Here is a 20,501-nt window from a genome sequence, read left to right on the forward strand (position 1 = left end):
CCCAGAGGAGCAGAGCTATCAGACCTTTCTACAGGATCACTGCTTCAGGAAGAGCACCTCATCTGGACTGCTTCCATCATCCTGCTCAGGTTGTATTCTGACTCTGTCAGTGATCCTTTGTGTTATTGCATTTATTTTATTTTTACCTTTTACCTTTCTTTTTATTAAATTGTATCTCTGACGTGGAGCCTCTCACTCATTTTGCTTTCAAACCACGACAGTGACAAATCCTTGTGCCAAAGCTGGCACAAGGACTACCAAAACTTTTCAGTATTCAAACATATTAGCAAGCAAGGGCGTTCATGTTCAATGGCTATCAGTTATCTAGTTCTTTTATTAATTAATATTCTATCTTCTATCGGTTAATGATTCTCTCGCTTCTCAGCTGTTTAGTTCACATGCTCAGTCTTTCTCTTCTTCTGGGTCAGAAGAAATACCTTTTACCCAATAAAAGCTGACTTGAGCAAAGTTGCTGAGTTGCCTTTATTATTTTTTCCCTATCTTGGGGATATTGCCAAATGCCCTTGTATCCCGTAAATTCTGCATCCTTAGTGTCCACTGTCAGTGATACATCCCTTTTTTGCAAGTTTTGTTAATCACCAGCCAGGCCTGAGATCAGGAAAACCTGCCAAGCCCTTAGCCTCAACCAGGCAATTCCACCGATAAATCATTTATCTTTCACCCGGACATCGCTTCGCGCTTGTTTGCTCCCTTCTTGTTGATCAGGCTTGAAAGTATACAAAGATCAAACATCAAAGAACGCCCTTTCTTAAGAAAATTTTTACACATTGTGTGTTTTGTAGCACCCGGGGCAGGGGCGGCGCTGCCGGTTCCTTAGGCGCAGGCGCAGACGCGGCGGGGCAAGATGGCGGCGGCAGTGGCGGCGCGGCTGTGGCGGGGCGGCCCCCGCGGCGTGTCCGGAGCCGGAGCCGGAGCCGGGCGGGTAAGGCGCTCCCGGGGCCGCCGGGGGAGAGGGAGGGTGGGTGGGTGGCCCCGCAGAGGAGTTCCGCCGCCTCCTGCCCCACCGCCCAGGCTCTCCCCGGCGCCGTTGTCCCGTCAGAGGGAGGGCACGGCGGGGCTCTGCCGTTCTGGCTGCCGGGGTTGGGAAAATCAGCCGGGAAAGGAGCACGGCCCGGTTCTCCTGGGCTCCCGAGCCTGTCACCGCCGAGCCCTCGCAGGCTGCGGGCTGAGCTCCCCGGCGTGCGGCCTCCCGTGTTCCCCTGGAATGGCCCGGCGCCCTTTGGCCGGGATAGCAGAGCCGTGCAGCGCCATGGAGGTAAAGCGCTGGAATGCTGCTGTCCGGGCAGTGACTTATGACCGAGTTAACTCATGGCAGCCTTCCAGTACCTGAAGGGAGCCTAAGAGAAATATGGAGGGGAACTTTTTACAAGGGCACGTAGTGACAGGACGAGGGGGAATGGATTCAGATTGAAAGAGGATGCCTTAGGGTAGATATATGGACGTGTTGCCCAGAAAAGCTGTGGATGCCCCGTCTGTGGAGGTGTTCAAGGCCAGGCTGGAGGGATCTCCGGGCAACCTGTTATAGTGGAAGTTGTCCCTGCCCAGGGAAGGTTGTCCCTGCAGGAAGGTTGGAACTGGATGATCTTTAAGGTCCTTCCCAATCCAAAGCATTCTGTGATTCTGTGACTGTGTGGATGTTGCTGGAGGTAATTTCAAGTGAGTTTTCTGTGAGCATGGTGCTTTTTACCGGTGATGACCTTTTTCTTTCTGTCATTCTGAGATGGCTTTCTGCAGTAATTTCACAGTTCACTTCCATCCCCTAGGTGAGGGTTGTTTTTGGGTTTGTCAGTGATTTGTATGTTTGTTGTTTGATGTTTGGGGTTTTTTTAAAGCTGTTTACTGGCTTCTTTATATCTCTGTTTACACCTGAGGTTTAATTTAAAACCTCTGCCTTAAGCAGTGGAATGATTAAATTGCACGGATGCTGTCATAGAAGCCTCTTGTGCAAGCCAGCAAGGAGACAATAGCAATCTGACTAAAAGATTGCTCAATTATACCAACTTTATGGCTGGCTATCATTACCATACTTTATTAATCTTGGTGCAGCCTTCTGCTTTCCTCTGCTGTGGCATGTCCTAATCTTCCCTTCGAGCAGAGGGGAAGCTGCTTGCAGTGTTTTTCACATGGAGAGTAGGAGGACTGGGCTATGTCTGTCACTAACACCTGATCAGGGAGTCTCAGTACTCACAGGAGTTATCTCCCTATATTGAAGGAAGGGGGAGCTCCAGTGCTGTCATGATTTGCAGTCTCTGCTGTGAGCTGAAATTCCCCAGAGGGATCTTTTTTCCTGAATAGAGATGAGTAGGGGACTACTAAAGAAGTCCCAGAAGAGAGCACTCACGTTTCCCTTCCTGGAGGCTTAATAGTATTCTGATACTCCGTGGAAGTATGCAAATCTTATTTTCAGTGGGAGAATTAAAAAACAATAGTGTTTTACAGATGTGGTAGTTCTAGCTTTAGTTCAAGCTTTGCTTTCTGAATTTTGTCCTGTATAGTGGCTTCAGCTCTTCCATTCTATTCAATTTTAGTTTTTCACAGAACATTCTGAACTAGGAGGGACCCACAAGGATCAAGTCCAGCTCCTAAGTGAATGTCCCATACAGGGATGGAGCCCATGACCCTGGTGTCATTAGCACTGTGCTTTAAGTTGCATTAAATTGTCTGTGTAATTCCATGATTGTTCTGCCTGCTTTCACCTGAGTTACTTATGCTAATGTATGTATTACCACACAAAAAGATTCATGTGCACACTTCTGCAGGCCAGCTTCAAGCTCTGTGAAACCTCTGATGTAACTGTGGGAAACAGAGTAATCTCCTACCACTAAATATATTGTCTCTTATTTTTAGTGTTCAAAATGTGAATTAGTAAACAGAACAATAAGTTGTAATTTTTTTTACTATTTTAAAGCTACCTTTCATCATGTCAGTCTAATGAACAATTGCATGGTTTTATTAACAGGATCATACAAGAGTAACCATTCAGTCTTATTTTACAAATTTATATTAGATTTTTTTTTTGTATTCAAATAAACACATTAAAGGCCTAAGTACAAAGTAAAACCAGAGAAAATAAGAATAACTTAAAGTCTACTAATTGTTTTACCTATCAAAAATAAAGTAAATCTAGTTTTGTCGTACTTGGAAGCATTTGCAGCTTCAGCTTAAGGTAACTTTTGTATTTTAAATAGTAAGGGATTCTCTGAATTATTACAGCAATGATGCTGTTCCAAGGCATTTAATTCAATACTTAGATACAACTTCCTTGGTGACATCACGAATTTCCCTTTACATTAGTGGGATATTTTCTTACTAGCATAGTTTTCTAGATATAATACTGAATTTTCTTCCTTTTTCCTGTCTGTTTTTAAATATGTTTCAACCATTTGTCTTTTTGCAGGGACCAATCCTTGTGAGGCTAATTTACTGTAGATGGTATTTCTGCTGGGACAGAGTGTGATGCTGATAACCCAACCCTGCCCAGTTTTGTCTGAGAAATGGCATTGCTTTCCTTAGCAGCTCCAGTGGCCATTAGGGCAGGTCTTGTGAAGTTTGATTTTGTCTGTTCTCCAGTAAAGAAGGTTTGATTGGATGCAGTAGTAAAGGATCAAAATAGTGAATCTATTACTGAAGATTTTAAATTTGCAAATACATACATATGTAACCTAAAATCACATGGATTTGTTTATGCATAAATTACAGTGCATATATCAACCTGAAGCCCAAGTCCTTCTGTACTTAATTGTTAATGGTTTGCCACATGCTTTAGTAAAAGTGATAGATACAAAAAATGCATGAAGTAGCAAGAAGCATGACTTAAGTATTTTTCAGTAGTTCTCTAGTTGCAGTAGAATGTATAAAAATAGCTCAGGTGCTTTCCTAGTCTAGGAATAGCATTTAAGTAAAGGCCCATGTGTGTTGCTATAGTACAATTTAGTCATTCTTATATTCATACGTATTTACTTACACTAAGGGAGTTGTGATGGTTACCTGCACTGCCATAGGAAAATCTGATCTTGCATAAAAATCTTGCACACAGAAAGGAGAAAAAAACTTAACTTCTCTGGGTTTTTTTCTTTCAGTTTTTCAGCCGTGGGCCAAATGTGCTGCATCAAGACAACAGTGCACCACAAGCTGCCTTCTTCTCACCTCTTCAAAAAGTGATGTTACCACCAAATACCTTCCAAGGGAAAGTGGCCTTTATAACTGGTGGAGGTACTGGTCTTGGCAAAGGGATGACAACAGCTTTGTCCAGTTTAGGTGCCAAGTGTGTTATAGCAAGCCGGTAAATATTATTGAAGATGTTTTAGAACTTTCATTTCATACTGACAGTTGAATAGATCTGTTTTCTTCCTTACAAACCAGAAAAAAATGATTCTATTTCTTCTGTTGCAGTACACTTTTAAATTACAATGTCATGTTGCTGATTCTAGAAACTTGCAGATTTATCTACAAATGTTTAATGTTCTAAAAATCAGTAGGAAGAAATAAACTAAGCACATTTTCATGAAATGTAGCAGCGAAATAAACAACCTCAAATAGTAGGCGTAAATTCAACTAAAACCTTAAAGAGAACAAAAATTTGCAGTGGGCTGTATTGAACAGTAATAAATGTTATTACAGATGTTCTTGATGCAGATTTAAATTGCAATAAAGAATTAAATCCATTCCTCTCCTGAGTTTTAACAAGAGCCCTGATTTTCCTTTAATGATGATTTTTACAGTTCTCTTACATGCTCTAGTAGTATAGAGTATAGTAGTCTAGAAGCACTTCAGTGAAGTCTAGGAAAACAATCTCGTTTTAAATCAAAATAAACAGAAGTGTTGTGGCATTCATCCTGACAGTAATTTAATTATTTGGTTTTAAACGTGAATATATATGTCTCTTATTATTACTAGTAGAGTAGTAGCTAAAACTACATTTGTTATGGTCATGTGTTTTTTTTCTGGCTTACCACCTGTTGATTAACTTTACAGTCTCTTACCATTGTCACTTCTGAGTTGCTATATAGTAGCACTAACTATAAATTCTTTAAAGTTTTTTGGTTGGTTTTTTTTTTTTTTTTCAGAAAGTTAGTGGTTAAACATAGTCTTAATCCTAAAGCTCAGTTTTCATTAAAATCAGCAACTTGCATGTGCACACACATATTTCAAGTTTTAGTTCATATTTGCCCAGAAAAAAAAAAAAGTAATTGCATTCTGACTAAGGGATGTTAATATTTATTTTTAGGAAGCTGGATGTTTTGAAAGGAACAGCAGAGGAAATTTCTTCTAAAACAGGGAATAAGGTACATTTTTGCAGAATTATGAATATGTTACATATTATACTCTAGATTTTATTGGATTTTTTTTGCATTTGTATGCTTGTGTAGACTTGTTTAACTTAACATTGATACAGCTTTTAAGTCTTACAACTGCCTTTCCGTTATTCTTTAGGTTCATGCCATCCAATGTGATGTGAGAGATCCAGTTTCAGTTAAAAATGCTGTTGCTGAAACAATCCAAGTGGCAGGACATCCTGATGTAAGTCTTCTAGGGAAAGGAAAGAACTCATTCTTCATTTTTGAAAATACTTTGCATAGTAGGTATGAAGGAAGTTACTAAGATAGAAAGTTGATGGAATCTAAAAAGACACGGGACAGAACAATGGCAGTGCTTCAAGGTAAAGCTAACATTCACAGTTAGACCAGTTACTCTCTTCCTGTGGTTCTTAAAATATTTAGTGGCCAAGTAGACAAAACATTTTTACCCTTACTCTGAGGACTAGCATCTTGTTTCAAATAATGGGACAGTTCTGGAGGGATTCATTGAATTAAGGAAATGGAATATTGCCCTTAAATCTTCCTGAAAAGGTGTTTACTGAATTGCATTTTAAGACAATGCCTCACAAATTAGAAATGGAAGTAACCACTAATGTCTTCTTTGGTCCTTGCTTAGCTTATTCATACGCACAAAGAAGATTCCAATTTGAAGATTAAGTTCTCATAAAATGAAGAAAAAGGTCTTCAGTCAAACCAAGCATCTGTTTTTAATAGTTCGGCACAAAGCAGCAGAACTCTTTACATTAGATTGCGAGGAGGGTGATGTAGTGGAGTCTGAAGGATAATAATCAACAAATTCTGATTTGATTGTGAGATAACAACTTGGATTCTGCTAGCTGATAGCAGGTGTGATGATGTAGCATCATTGTAAAGGACAGTCAGATTTAAAACTGTTTACTGGAAATTTAAAACTGTTTTATGTGTGTTGCAGACAATTTGCACCCACAAGGAGCTTCCTATAGATGTGGTAGAGAAGCTACTGAATTTTGAATATTGTAAGAAGTAGAGAAATTGTGTGCTGTATAGCTGTATGCTATAACAGTGCTAGAAATAAGGCAACTCACTGTCCTGATTGGTAGACAAGATTGTCAGGATATTATTTTGACTATTAGTTAACACAGATTTTTGGCCAAAGTCAAAATCATGATCTTCAGGTTTTACATGTGTGCAGAGATGGAATAGATTTTTTCCTGTATAGTACATTTTTAGAGGACCATAACTTTCTGAATAAATGCTTCCCATGACTTGTTCTTTACAAGCATTTACCTTCTCTTTAATTTCACATGTTTTGTGTGTTTAAGGTAGACTGCAGAGTAAATTGAATATTCAGTTAATTTTGTCCAGTTTTTCTCTTAGTTGCAGACATGAGATGTCGGTTTATGAGTCCTGGGTATCACTCACTGCCCACACCGTGTGTGAGGTGAGAGCTCAAAGACAGAAGTTGATGGCAGTCACTTGAAAGTCCTTCCAGCTTTGTTTTGTTCATTCCATTCCCAAGGGTGTTACTCCCAATTAGAAAGCAATTATTCTTTTGTTATGGCTTATTTTGGCAGTCCTGCATACTTCAAAGATCATAGTTCACTAGTTTTATTATTGTGTCTTTCCTGTATTTATTCAGTGATTTGAGTAACCTCCTCAGTATCTCAAGGTGGTTTTTTTTTTCCTTCAAATTTCAGGAGGGCCTTTAAATTGAATTTGCTGTCCATATGCATAATTTATGACTGTTGTATGTTATTAGTTTTATATTCATGTAGTATGTACTATGCTCTGTTTTGTTATTGAAAATTCTAATATCTTCATTAGAATTTAGCCTTGAAGTTCTTCAGGACAAAGAGTTTGTCTTATGTGCAAACCTACATGAATCAAGGTGCCATTCCATTAACAGTACATCATTTTATTGCTTTAGCACATTATATTATTAAATACTCTAGATCTGGCTACGTAATTTTTAGTTTAAATATTGCTAATGTGATGCTTAGTCCCCTGAAGTGAAAGTATCCTCTGGGTGATGATTGTTCATAGGAAGGGACAGATGTACATCTGTTTAACAAAAGTTTTGTAGTAGTTGTTTGCAGTACACTGTAACATAAAAAAAGCTGAAAAGTTCCTTGCAAATTCTTTACTTTTTTCGCAGGAAGGGTTATTTGTAGTTAACTCTTATCCTTTATGTGTTTCAGGTTGTGATAAACAATGCAGCTGGAAATTTTATTTCCCCTTCTGAACGACTTTCTGCTAATGCCTGGAAAACAATAACTGATATTGTACTTAATGGTACTGCTTTTGTAACTCTGGAAATTGGAAAAGAGCTCATTAAAGTACAAAAAGGTATCTTAAGCATTGTGACATGTTATTACTTGCTTTCCTTGCCTTACTATTATTATAGCCAGTTTTGAAAGTTCATATGAGGAGAGAAATACAATCATGTGAGAAGAGAAAGACAATTTTTAACATTCTAGAAAGAAACTTTTTCAGTGAAAGCTGTACTTAACACAGTAGATCTGGCTAACAACTACTTCATTGGTACTATCAGGCCTTACAGTTGGACCCAGTAACCAACTGAGGCCAAATATAAAAATCTAATTGCAGAGTTCTAGTTGTAAAATATTTTTTAAATTAAAAAAATCAAGCTTTGTGTTAAAAAAAAAAAAGCTGTTACTTCTTCTGAATTTTCCCTTATGTATGTTAATTTCATTGAACTGAGCATGAGATATTTCTTTAAATGAGTAAGAAGTTAGGATATCCCTTTGAATCTTCCTCCTTCAGTAAAATAAAATTTACAGCTGTGCTGTATGACTAATAGCACTAGTAATATCACCTTTAAGATAATTTGAAAAAGAATTTTGAAATTGAAATAAGTATTAGATTTTATTTTCCCAGGTTTAATTCTTAATTCTGGACTACCTAGAAGTTTAATTCAATATCACAACTTCACCTTAAAAATATGACAGTTCTTTTAATACACTGTTTAGCCAAAGATTTATTTAAACAGGTTATTGTCTTGAAAGGTGATGTATGCCCTTCTATATTATATCATAGATTATTTACAAAGAAATGCTTTCATTTTACATTCCAGTTATAAATTGAAAAACAATGAGTTTATTTTATGGGATCAGAGTAATATAATGTCAAATTCATTTAAAAGCAATGAGATATGATTATGATTTTCCATGTGCCCTCACTTCTGAATCCTGTTTTCTAGGTAGAGCCACTATGTTGAAATACTGCTTTTGTGTTTACACTGTATGTCTTTAACCTCTGAATTTGCTGACTTTCTTCAAAATCCTCTCTAAAAGTACTCCACGAGCTTATACTATTGAATTATAACAATATGAACTTAATGTTGTTTCAATTGGCCAGTTTTTGTAACAATGTAACAGTTTTTGTTAGTGTACAAGTATGCCCCCTCTATATTTTAGCAGCACATGAAATATTAATTCCCACCATTCAATGCTGATTTTCCCGTATGAAAAACCCATCCCCAGCTATGACTTGCTCCATCATTGTGGCAGACCATTGAAATAGGGTGCCTTATGATCTTCCAGGTGCATGTAGTGTGCCCATGTGAAATACAAATTCAAACATGCTTTTGTTTTTCCTGCTGTTGAATAAAAAGCTGCTTTCCTTACTTCTGTCCTCCAATTTGGTAAAATCCAGACATCATTCACCTTCATGTTGTCTCTGTTTCTTTCGCTTCTAAGCTTCCAAAACATGTGAATTTCTTTTGCTATTACTTGCATGTCTTCTTTCTAGGGGAGTCCTTCTGTAAATAAGACTTCTTGTTTAAGGCTTTCTTTAAGACATGTTTTTGCATGACAAGTAAGTCATGTGTTCCTGTTTGTCATCTCACCTTCATTTTCTTTTTACTTGCTTGTTTTTTTTAGTTTGAGCAGAGACCTTAGTTTCTAAAGTGGTGCTACCAACTGCAAATATTTAAGATCAGTCTGTGAGGATGCTACAAATCTGACTGTCCCAGAACACTGGGACGTCCTTTATGTCTGCAGTGTGACCTATATTAAGTCTAATGTAGTAAATAATAAAAGTTCTCTGCTATCAGACTGCAAGTTGGTGCTGGTATTTAAAAGGAATTTGTAATCTGCTAGTGTGTTACTTATTTTTACAAAGTGAGAGGAGTTAATTGATCAGTTATTGTCCTTTTTATGAATATAGGCTTTAGAAATAAAAGTTGTGTATGAGTTGAAGTGTTCCTTAAGTATCAGAACTGTAAATCGGTCAGTTTCTGTGTTAGGTTGACCTAAATTGCCTCTATTTAATCTGAATTAAAAAAAAAAAAAATCTGGTTTAATTCTACAAAATGATCTCTAGATAACTTCAAAGAGGTTCTATGGTTTTTTGCCTGTGTAGATTTTCCCTTTCAAAGTCTTTCAGTGAAGACTCCTTTTTTATAAACAGGGCCCATGGTTTCTGGATATCGGTTGGCATTTCAATTAGTGCTTGTTTATGGTTCTCTTTAGTTTCTCTTGGGTCAGTATTACTGTAATTTCCTACGTGAGTCTCTACTTACATGCAATCTATCAGTACTGTATATTGTTTTAGAAACACTCCCTGGGTAGCTATTCTAATGAAATTATTTTTAAAATATAGTAAGTAGAACAGTTATTTTAGTTACTGTGACATAAGCAGTGAACTGTCATCCCTTGTCCTTCATTTCCCAGCTACACTAAGCTCATGCCAGTCATTGGTCAGACATAATTTGCAGGATTCTATAAAAAAATTAAATAAGCAGGTGCAATTTCCATTTTAATCCAGAATGTTATTTGCTATATCTGTTATAAAATATAGCATATTAAAGAAAGCAGTTCTTTTGTAATGGAGTTTGTTGTGATAATAGTAGGAAAAGTTATGCAGATTCACTCTCTAATTGGCTCTGCTGCCGAGAAAGCTTCTGAAAATTTCTTTATATTTCTTCATAAACTTTAACTCAAGCTTTCAACTGTTAATTTGAGATTATGCCAAACCTAACTCTTAATGCTGATTTTTTCATTGTTTGGGGTTTTTATGTTTCATTTTCTCCCACTCAGTAATTGATGAATTTAGGACAAAATATTTGATTAGCGACAACTAGAGTAGGGCAGTCTGAAAAAACACTAAGATCTTAGGCCTTCACTCCAGTTCAACTAATTTGTGCATTAAGTTCATTATCAGTAGAAGTCTGAGGGCTTAGACCTTCAGACCCTAATCAGTAGCTATTTGCACTTAACTGGAACAACTCTTAACACTCATGCAAAAGAGGGAACTGAAATAAAAAGGCTTGAAAAAAAAGTTTCAAAGACTATATTTTTAAAATGCCTTTTCACTGCCCAGAATGAAAAGGTATCCCTAACACTCGAGTAAAAAACTTCTGTACCATTTAGCTTGCTTTTACCTGAACTTAAGAGTTTAATCTTCAGGGTTGTTTGGCTTGTCTGGTGTTGGTTGTTTTTTAAATGTTTTTGCACCTTCTAGGAGCAGCATTCCTGGCTATTACAACAATTTATGCAGAGAGTGGTTCAGGATTTGTGTTGCCAAGTGCCTCTGCCAAAGCTGGTGTAGAAGCAATGAGCAAGTGAGTAATACAGCAAAATGTGTGCTTTGATTTTCATATCCTTAAGATGGGGTAATTGGTTTATAAAAGTGGAGCTCATTAGCATAGTGCCCCTATTTCACTGTATCACAAGAGTTCAATCCAGGCTCCAATATCCTGGCAAGAAAACAGTATGCTGACAGCTTCTTATAGAGGGAAATATTTGCTACTACTGTTTTTTTTCACAACACCAAGATAAGGACAAGTAGAACTACTTATTTTGGCATTTGCAAGTTCCAAAGTTTGTTTCACAGAGTTTTGATAATCAGATTCTCTTGCATTCTCATAGGTGAACCAGCACCTAAAGACAGCCATTAGAGGAACTGTTTGAGATCTATAGCACTTCCCACATTCTTCTGTCTGAGGAAAATACATGCCTATTAATTGGGTGCAGTGTACTCTGGCTTCAGCTCTGTTTAGATTCATCAACAAATTTGTTTCCAGTCACTATTTAAAATTAAGGTCTGCAGTTCTGCTTAGTTCAGAACAGTATCATGTTGAAGTATCCATGGTGCTCAGCAAGCAAAAGGATTTATCTCATTTTTGATTTCAGACTAGTTCTTCATAGCACATAGATCTTCCTCTGCACTTCAGCAGAAAGGATTTAATAGATTGGCAGCCTTTCAGTAACTAGAATTCTTCATCTGGAAAAAAAATGAGGGACTGAGTGATGGTCTTGATTTCTGCTCTATAGAGCTGTAAGAGAAATGTGTACTTTTCAGAGACTTCATGACTCAGCTAATTCATTCACCATAGTAGATCCAAAGTACTCATCATGCAGAGAGAATGTCATAAAGCAAAACTATTCTGTTTTGGTCCTGTTTTAGAATGTAACCTCTGTTTTGTGTTATTTCAAAACATATAATGTGAGAGCTCTGTTGCAAATGTTAGAAATGTATGCTTGTGGGGTAGTCTAAATTGCCACAGAAAGATGATGGCCTAGCAGTTGTTTGTTAAGGAATTCAAGTGCCAACACCATTTGCAAGGAAGAAAGAATTGCTCCTTTACACTGCTTTACCTAGGATCATAATTCCTCTGTTAAATCAATATTCATCTGTTGGTGAATGAGATTTTTTCCTGCGTCTCTGAAATTATTTTGTTAAGCATAATGTAGAAGTTGTAGAAATTTACTATGTTAAATTTTCTACTTTAAGTAGAAATTGTCTGTTTCAGGAGTGTTCTAGTATTTATACATTTGATTAAATTTTAATTTATTTTTGTCTGAATAGGATTACAATATTGTGTTTAAAATGCTGATGCATTATGTTAATGAATTTTTAGGTCTCTCGCAGCTGAATGGGGTAGATATGGCATGAGATTCAATGTGATTCAACCAGGTCCAATAAAAACAAAGGTACATGGCATGAAGTGAAACACAGCCTTGGATATGCATTGTAGTACAGTCTTAACTTTACAACAGTCTAACCTTTCTGTAGCTGTAAATTCTAATATGATTTCCTTGATAGTCAAGACTGTGCTGGAATATTGAAGACATTTCCCTCTTAGTCTTTTTGTAAAATAGAATTTCTTGAACTTCTGAGACCTGTCACTGTCCCCTCTACTACACTTGATATAAATTTTTTTAGTGTTTCAAAGAATTGATAAATCAAAGTACTTAAAGCTGATTCTTATTTCTGTGTACTTAGCATGTCAAGTGAAGTGAATTCTAACACTTGTTGGAGTAAAGTTCCTGTTTCTGCCTAAACCCCTGATTTTTAAACAAAACATGTGATCAGTTCCAAAATCTTAGAATCTCTTTTAAGTATATGGGAACAGAATCTCACTAGTTTTGTTGAAAATCTCAAAACTAGAAAGAGAAAGACTAAGTTGGCATGGAAATGAGAAGCTTTGAAGTGAGTGAGAAGGAGGACTGGAGGGTTTGAAAGAAGTAATCCAGAGCAGCTGGAACCGGAAGAATAAAGAAAGCAGTCCTGCAAGAAGAGAAAGGAGGATCCATTTCCCATTGGATCAAATTAATATGATTATGAGCACTAACAACTAATAATGGTATTACTTCTTCCTGTAAATATCTCACAGTTGATTTTGCTGTTGTTTTGGGAATAGGGGTGCAGAGTTGTTTCTTTCTTACTTTTTTGTTTGTTTGTTTACTATTCTTTCCTTTTCCCCTTTTGTTAGTTTTAGATGCTACACTGGAAAAATTAATTTTGGCTCTTTTCACTAGAAAGAAAAATAAGTGACAGAATTAGCAGGATTGTAAGAGTGTTGAAATAACCATTGGAGGATCAGACCAAAAGTTCTCCAAGCCTTATGTATTTTTAAGTTAGAGTAGAAGAAAAACATTTGGCAAGTTAAGAGATTTAAATGTCTATAGTGCTACCTCTAGTTAATGTTCCTTTTTTGAAATAATAGTGTATAAACTGCTTGAGATAATGTGTGTTCTTAATAAAATGTTACATTTGGTGCATGATTCCAACTTGAAATTTCCCTGAAAGCATAAAAAGGCAGACAGCATATTGCAAAATCAAGGTTTTCTGCCGTAGGGGCAACATCCATGGCTTTAAAACATACTGTTTTAAGTCATGGTGGGAAAAGAACGAGGCATGCAAGCACAACACTGTTAGGCTTATAAACTGGCAATTAAAAACATGGCAATAGAAGACTTAAATGGCATGCTTACAGCCATGATTATGTGAATTAGTGTGCTTTAAATCATAACTCCAGTAATTCAGTATAAATGTTACTGATACATTTCTGATTTTGAGTGAGGAGGTTATTTCCTTGTGGAGGAGGAGGGAAGAAAAATCCCTTTTATTTCCCATCCCATTTTAAACTATTCAAGTACTAAAGCTTCCGGTGACTTCCTTTAGCTTTAGCAGTTGCTGCAATTTAACTGAATTTGATGGGTTTTTTCTTTTCCATGTCATGTACTCTGTCATGTATAATTTCCTCAAATGCTTATCAAGGGTGTTTGAGGAAAAAACCCTTTTGTTTTTCACAGATAGATGGTGGGTGACTATCCCAAATGTGTTAAATTCCAACTTCTCATCAGTAGATGCATATCAATGCAACAGGGATAAATTGCTTTTTCTTTTCTACTTCCTTCTTTTTTGTGCTACTGACAGTGAGGGTGTAGACAGCTTACTCACAAATACTAATTTCCATATTGTATGTGTGCAGTCAAATCTGTGTTGGCTTTTATTTTCTGATGTAGTTATAACTTTTTTTAAATGTTTCTTTTAATTCTCAGGGTGCTTTTAGCCGCCTCGACCCAACAGGCGCATTTGAGAAGAAGATGATTGAGAGGATTCCCTGTGGTCGTCTGGGAACTATAGAAGAAATTGCAAATCTTGCTGCCTATTTCTGCAGTGACTATGCAAGCTGGGTTAATGGAGCAGTGAGTTTTAGTTGACCTTGTTTGTACAATTAACCTGATCATGGTGTGAGTATTGCTGATACTTTTTTAAAGCCCTGGTTTCAGAAATGAAACCAAACATCTTACTTTAAGATTCTTTATAAGTATTATCCATCTTTTAAGTGTAGTGCATGGTTGTTAGCACCTTTAAAAAGAACTTACAAAAGTGATTGAATTGCATTATTTTGAGTATGGGCTTTTCTCACCCAAATCATTAACTTTATAACAAGGGAATGCTACAGAAATCCCACTATTACTAAATACACTGTGCTTTTTCTAGGTTATCAGAATGGATGGTGGAGAATATGTTTCTATGGCAGGAGAATTCAATGACTTGAAGAGGGTATTAATTTCCTTGCTTGCTATTTTACATTCACACACTTTGATGTGTAATTATTATATGAAATTCCAATACCATTCTCTTTTCTTTTGTTAGGTTACCAAAGAGCAGTGGGATATGATGGAAGCAATGATCAGAAAAACAAAAGGCTCCTAAAGTACATAACTTCATGGTGGAGATTCTTGGAAATGAACCACTACTTTTTCATTAATATTTAGAAATAACCAATTGAGAAATAGCCTTCAAAATCTTTTTTATGCTAATTTCAATAAAATATTTTGAAATTGTTGCATTTGGAATATGGTTTGTATATTTTTCCAATCTAAAATCTATTCTGTTGCAATAGTGAAGAACAGTTGGTCACTAAAATTTTGTTGTTCTTTAGGTTGTCTTACGTAGTCATATCATGGTCTACAATTAGCCTTTTTTTTTATTTTATTTTTCTGAGAATTTTTTTTCCCTCACATATATGCAAGTGTCTCTTAATATTGTAATACCAATAGCATTTCAGTGCTATCATAACTGAATGTAATCATTAATCTGAAAAGAGAAACAAAATATTAAGTGCTAATCTTCACACTTCAATAAGAAGTTTTAAACTTGCAAATTATTAGCAGGACTGCATACACTGAGAAAGGATGTAATTCCTCTGGTTACTTAGCAAATCTTGAAATGCATAACCATCTTGGTCTCATCTTTTGTGACATTTTCTGTCTGTTAATTATCTTATTCTGAACTTTAAAATGGCATTTACGGACCTGGAGTGCCTTTCTGAGGAGCTTGCTCTTTTGTCATGATGAAGTTAATGTTCTTGAAAATGAGAAACTGAAAATCATTTGTTGTTATATATGTGTGACTATGGCAGCTCTCCATAAAAAGTGGTTTATTTAAAACTATTAAAGGGATGTTGATAAATTGGGACTGAAAGTGTTGGAAACCTCATTTGTTGAAATTTACAAAAAATCCCTAGGTTTCATTTGCATTCACAGGCTGTTACTAAAGGAACTTTAAGATGGTGTTGCCTCTGAATCTAGTCAGTTTATCCATCCCAGATAAGCAGGTGATAAAATAATTGCTCTCCCACTTATATCCAGATTTAGAGAGTTGGTAGATTTTGTCCCTCTTGCCTCAGACAATGGCAGCAATTCTTTGAAGAAACTATCAGCCTCTGGCCTTTACAACCTGAAATAAATTCTTTCTTTTTTTTTTTTTTTTTTTTTTTTTTTTTTTTTTTTTTTTTTTTTTTTTTTTTTTTTGTGTGTGTGTGTTTAACCAGAGCTCCAAACTGTCCCCATATACAAGCATATACATGGTTTTGTGTGCTTTGGGACTGATACAGTGAACAGAATCAATTTAAGGATGTCTTCCTTCAGGTGCTGGTGGCAGTTACGTATTTTTACACACAATCCAGAACATACTTAACATATGCCAGCATCTGACTTTGAAGTCACTTGATTGCCTTATTACAAAGCTGAAGCAAGCTAAGATGTGTTCTCCTGAAAGTATGAGCTGTATTAGTGTGGGCTTCCATGTGCCTTTCTCTCCTGTGAGTGATGGTCCTGTGTGGGATTGAATAGCCACTGATAATCAATCAACTGTGTTTATAGTAGCAGCCTTCAAGGTGTTCTTGAGCATAATGTAAAACTTTTCTGTGGTAACTTGGGTTTGGTAGGTGTGTTGTCAAGATCAGATTCTGACATGACAGCCGTATCTTTTCCCCAAAAAATGATTTAATTGAGAAGTTAGTCCCATATATACTGTTCTTTTCTCATCATCTTTTACATATAATTATATTGCCTCCTTGTATGGGACACAGTTGAAAAAAAGTACTTCAGAAAAAAATTCAAATTATGTTTGTGAGATGTGGTAACATCAAGTATTCCTCTGGAGTGTCTAGTAGGTTATCTATCCTCTGGTGACATGCTGTCAATAAAAAAATGTTCTTATCAGTCTCTTGTATCTGTGGGTCTGGAGATAACCATGCTGAATCTCTGAAATTGCCATAGACTTCATGTAACTGAAGTAATTTCTGAACAGCAGGGCAGGTGTACTTTGCAGCATTCCCTCAGAGCTGGTCATGTGAAGCAAGGAGACTGGCAAGTTCCTTTTAGCTCACAAATCTTAGGTCCTGTGTGAGGCACAGGTGGAAAAGATTAAGAAAATAAGTATATTCCAAGTCTCAGCATGAAGCTGGGATCTAGTTTATGCTTGGCTTTGGGGGCTAGGAAGCACTTCTGGTCTGTCACATGGCACTCTTCCCTATGTATGAAATAATAGTAACTTAGCAGATTTTGCTTCATCTGGTAAGTCAAAATATTGAAGGAAGACCTTTTAAAGCCTGTCTTGTAAAGAGGTAATGGGGATTTATTTGCTAACAGGATGTTTTGTCATTTGCAGAAATGGGTACTGCTTCTGAAGTATTGTCTTTTACCTGTTTGCTGTTCATAGCTAAATGAGTTACTAATTGTAAAGTGACAAACTGTTTTTAAAGCGATGGAACCAGAAAGCACACTTGAAGTTTTAATGAGCATCTGTAATGATAGTATTTCTTTCATCTTGCCTATGCCAGTGATATCCATCTCAAACTACACAAGCTCGTTGCTTTTAGATGCTGAGCATTTTGTCTTGACAAGATTTATACAATACGTTGATGCAGGTTTTAGAAATGGCATATAACGGTTTTAAGACTTATATGTTTCTTAACTTACAGAATATTTGCTAATATATAGACTTAGTTAAGTGAAAAAACATAATTCTGATCTTGTCATCCACAGCTGCAGGAGAATGGAATAGTCTGACTGGGACACATTTCCTTTAGTTAGTTGTTAGACTTAGTAGGGACAGGAAAGGAACACTATTATGAAGACATGAAACCTAAACATCTCAAGTTTATGTTTTGCCTAAATCCAGTGTAATTGTTATTGAAGTAGCAACGCACGATATCTGAACTCAAGAAAAGAGTAAGAGAAAGCAGCTTTATAGCTACTACCTAACCCAGGCAGTTGTCTGATTTGGAAACTCCAAAAGAAGCTGTTCTAAATGCTGATGAGGATTAGATGCCCTGAAAAAGGCATAAAATATTGCTAAAACCCAAGAGGTGTCCAATCCATAAGCATGCCCCACAGCTTTGTATTACTGACATAAAGCACAGTCATCACAGCTACTTTATTCCAAACATATCTAAACTGGCAGGAGAGATAGTGTCCATGCTGTCTTAGGCTGGCATCTTTGCCCTGAGATTATTAGATTCTTCCCCCTATCTGAGATTGCCAGGGAGCCACAGTGTAAAGGAAAGGATGAAAAAAAGTCTTGCTTTGTGGCCTAATCATTTATGAAGTTGAAGGGAGAGGAGGGCGAAGGAATGAGTCAGAAAAGGTGATGGTGTACACTGGAGAATGCAGAGAATTCAGTAGGGTTGCTGAGGCAGTTTAATTTTCATGAATCACAGGGATACTTCCCTAAAATCCAAATACCTTTTTAAACATTACTTTTGCATGATCTATCAGTGAAAGGTGTTATTACTTCCATGGACTCAACTTGGAGACACCCACAAAGGGGATTTATTGTCTGTTTTCAACTGAAAAGTACATCTTATCTGCTTAATTAAATCTTGAAATTACCCTTTTAACTTCTGCTGGTGATTTACTGGCTTTGAACCTGTTACAATTTATTAGATAAATGCCGTGCTGCAAAAGTGGTATTGTGCTATAGTAGGGGCTTATCAACAAGTTATGCAAATCATTTAAGATTGCAAATGAGAGAAATCTGTTTTATTACCTCTTCACTATGATACCAGGATTGCTGTCAGTCTTTAGTTCTCCTGGTTCTGGGAACTCTCTCCTCTTGAATATTTTAATTATGGTTGAGAATATTGCTTGTATTTCCCAAGCTGAAAATTCGCTTTGCAAACAGGATGATACTGTTTGAGGGAACTGTGAGTTCCTAGCTGTCCATACTGACTTCCAAGTTCATGGACATGTGAACTGCTCTTTTTTATTTTTTTTTCCCTCATACTGATAACATGTAACTAAAGGCACTGAATTGCAAGAATGTTTGTACCATTGTCTAAATCCCTGGAGCACCTTGTGTTGTAACTGCTAAATAAGTAATGCCAGTTGGACAAAGGTAACCCCACAGTCTTTTAGGTGATCACTTAATATGCAATAAAATAAAATAGTCTTTGGGATTTGAGTGCACTGACCTGCTTTTAGTTGCTGTAGAACAACTTCAGTTGATTTCAGAGGGAATTGGGGGTGCTAACACCAGAAAGTCAGGCCATGTATATTCAGGTGCTCAAGTATGCATTCTCTATCTTCCCAAATATACAGCAAGTAGGAGTGGATTTTAGTTGCCTTCCATAACCAGTGGCTATAACCATGATTATGATGAGAGCTTAGTAAAAACCAGAAAAAGCAAACATGTGAAGAAACAAAGCCTTAATCAAGGTTTAAGGGGGGATTTAGCAGCAGTGTGTATGTATTTTATTCATTGACAAGGTTCATTTTGCATAAAAGTGCTGATGACTGTCAGCACCCTGGTCTGTATTTGTCATTTGCCCATGGAATATGGTGTTCAGAAATTTCATCAGTTTGTGTGAATAATCTTTTTAAAGGTAGTTAACTAAGTTCTAAACAGGGAGGATTGGACCAGTGCTATGATACCGTGCATGAACTGCTGGTGATAGAACAGTGCAGCAGTGAAGGAAAGAAAGCCAAAGTACTGTTTCAAGGGCTGCGTTCAGTCCTGATGAATTATTAGTGAAAATTCACATGATATTCTCCATACTGGTCAGCTGGGCAGTGTTAGTGATGGGCACAGATGGACAGTGGTGTGGGCCCAGGTGGAAGCAGGCACTCACTCTGCCTGACCTGCTACTGTTACAGTTTACTTCTGTCAGCAAATGCACTTCTGTCTGCATTTATAATGCCAAGGATTTATGAAAGGCCTCATAGTTACTATTGTTGTTATTCTTTCAGTTTGCTGGTTTGTGCTTTAAAATTTCTAGATCACCTTCTTTGATTTGAATACCTAGTGCCATATTAAGTTTTAATCTGTACACATTTGAACTAGAATGGGCTAAAATATTTTATGGCATACTTGTAATTTGTAGGACAATGGGTTTTGGTATTTGTTAGCTTGAGTGCTTCTTTGCATGCTTATTTTAATAAATTATGTATTTATAGGCAGCAAAATGGTTAATAACTTCAGTAAAGGGGATCCCGAGTCTCTCTGTCTGTTTCTGTGGTTAGTTGCAATCCGGCATACCTGCACTACCTCAAGTAATTAATCTTCGTTCATGCTACGATTTTACTTTTCTTTGGTCACCAGATGTCTACCAGAAAAAAAAAGAAATCTTCCCTATCATCACCTTTCTTCTTATTATGCCTTGCTCTGCCCCAACACTGACATTTAAAAATCAGTCTGCCCTGGAGTGATTTAGAGTTTAAAACCTGGAGGATTTACAGCAGTTTTGACTGACCCATACTTGTCACAATTTACCTTGCATTGACGGTAAGCACCTTTGCCAGAACTGGGGTTTTAAATTTAATCCAAGTTTTATTTAAGGGAAATAACTGGAAGGAAAACATCCTGCCTGTGGGTGCCTGAGACCTGCTTTCTGTGTTGTGCCCTGCAGCAGAGCCAGCTGGTGGGCAGCAGCAGTAGCACAGGGGTGGCTTCAGAACACATCTGTGACAGTAACCTTTACTTATGTTCAGGAAGACAGATTTCAGTTTCTGTGGTGACTCTGTCAAAACACTTTAAAAGCTTTATCTGTCACTGTAATGATGTAGCAAACATATTTTTACATAAGGTCTGGGATTTTTTTCTTTACACTTTTAAAATGTTAAAATAAGGCAAAATCCAGGG

The 20,501-nt window shown here is 36.9% G+C and overlaps 1 protein-coding gene across 3 annotated transcripts; it reads left to right on the top strand.

Moving 5' to 3' along the window:
- DECR1 (2,4-dienoyl-CoA reductase 1) lies at positions 1-14,932 on the top strand. 3 transcript variants are annotated; one of them, XM_083869541.1, is made up of 11 exons: positions 1-89; positions 804-943; positions 4,101-4,303; positions 5,249-5,306; positions 5,455-5,541; positions 7,517-7,664; positions 10,803-10,902; positions 12,202-12,274; positions 14,129-14,275; positions 14,574-14,636; positions 14,730-14,932. In XM_083869541.1, the coding sequence occupies exons 2-11, from the start codon at positions 866-868 to the stop codon at positions 14,787-14,789; spliced, it is 1,017 nt and encodes a 338-aa protein (XP_083725667.1). In that variant the 5' UTR covers positions 1-89; positions 804-865; the 3' UTR covers positions 14,790-14,932. The 3 variants fall into 3 exon arrangements, with proteins under 3 accessions (XP_083725667.1, XP_083725666.1, XP_083725668.1); XM_083869540.1 differs by lacking the exon at positions 1-89 and having other exon boundaries at positions 681-943; XM_083869542.1 differs by lacking the exons at positions 1-89; positions 804-943 and adding an exon at positions 1,378-1,667.
- The last annotated feature ends 5,569 nt before the right edge of the window (positions 14,933-20,501 follow it).

The sequence above is a fragment of the Zosterops lateralis genome (assembly GCF_965231275.1).
Source record: "Zosterops lateralis genome assembly, chromosome: 1".
Classification (NCBI taxonomy): Eukaryota; Metazoa; Chordata; class Aves; order Passeriformes; family Zosteropidae; genus Zosterops; species Zosterops lateralis.

Coding starts and splice junctions, on each gene's coding strand:
- DECR1 (XM_083869541.1), top strand. CDS start 866: ATGGCGGCGGCAGTGGCGGCGCGGCTGTGGCGGGGCGGCCCCCGCGGC. Junction 4,304..5,248: donor AAGTGTGTTATAGCAAGCCG/GTAAATATTATT, acceptor ATTTATTTTTAG/GAAGCTGGATGTTTTGAAAG. Junction 7,665..10,802: donor GCTCATTAAAGTACAAAAAG/GTATCTTAAGCA, acceptor TGCACCTTCTAG/GAGCAGCATTCCTGGCTATT.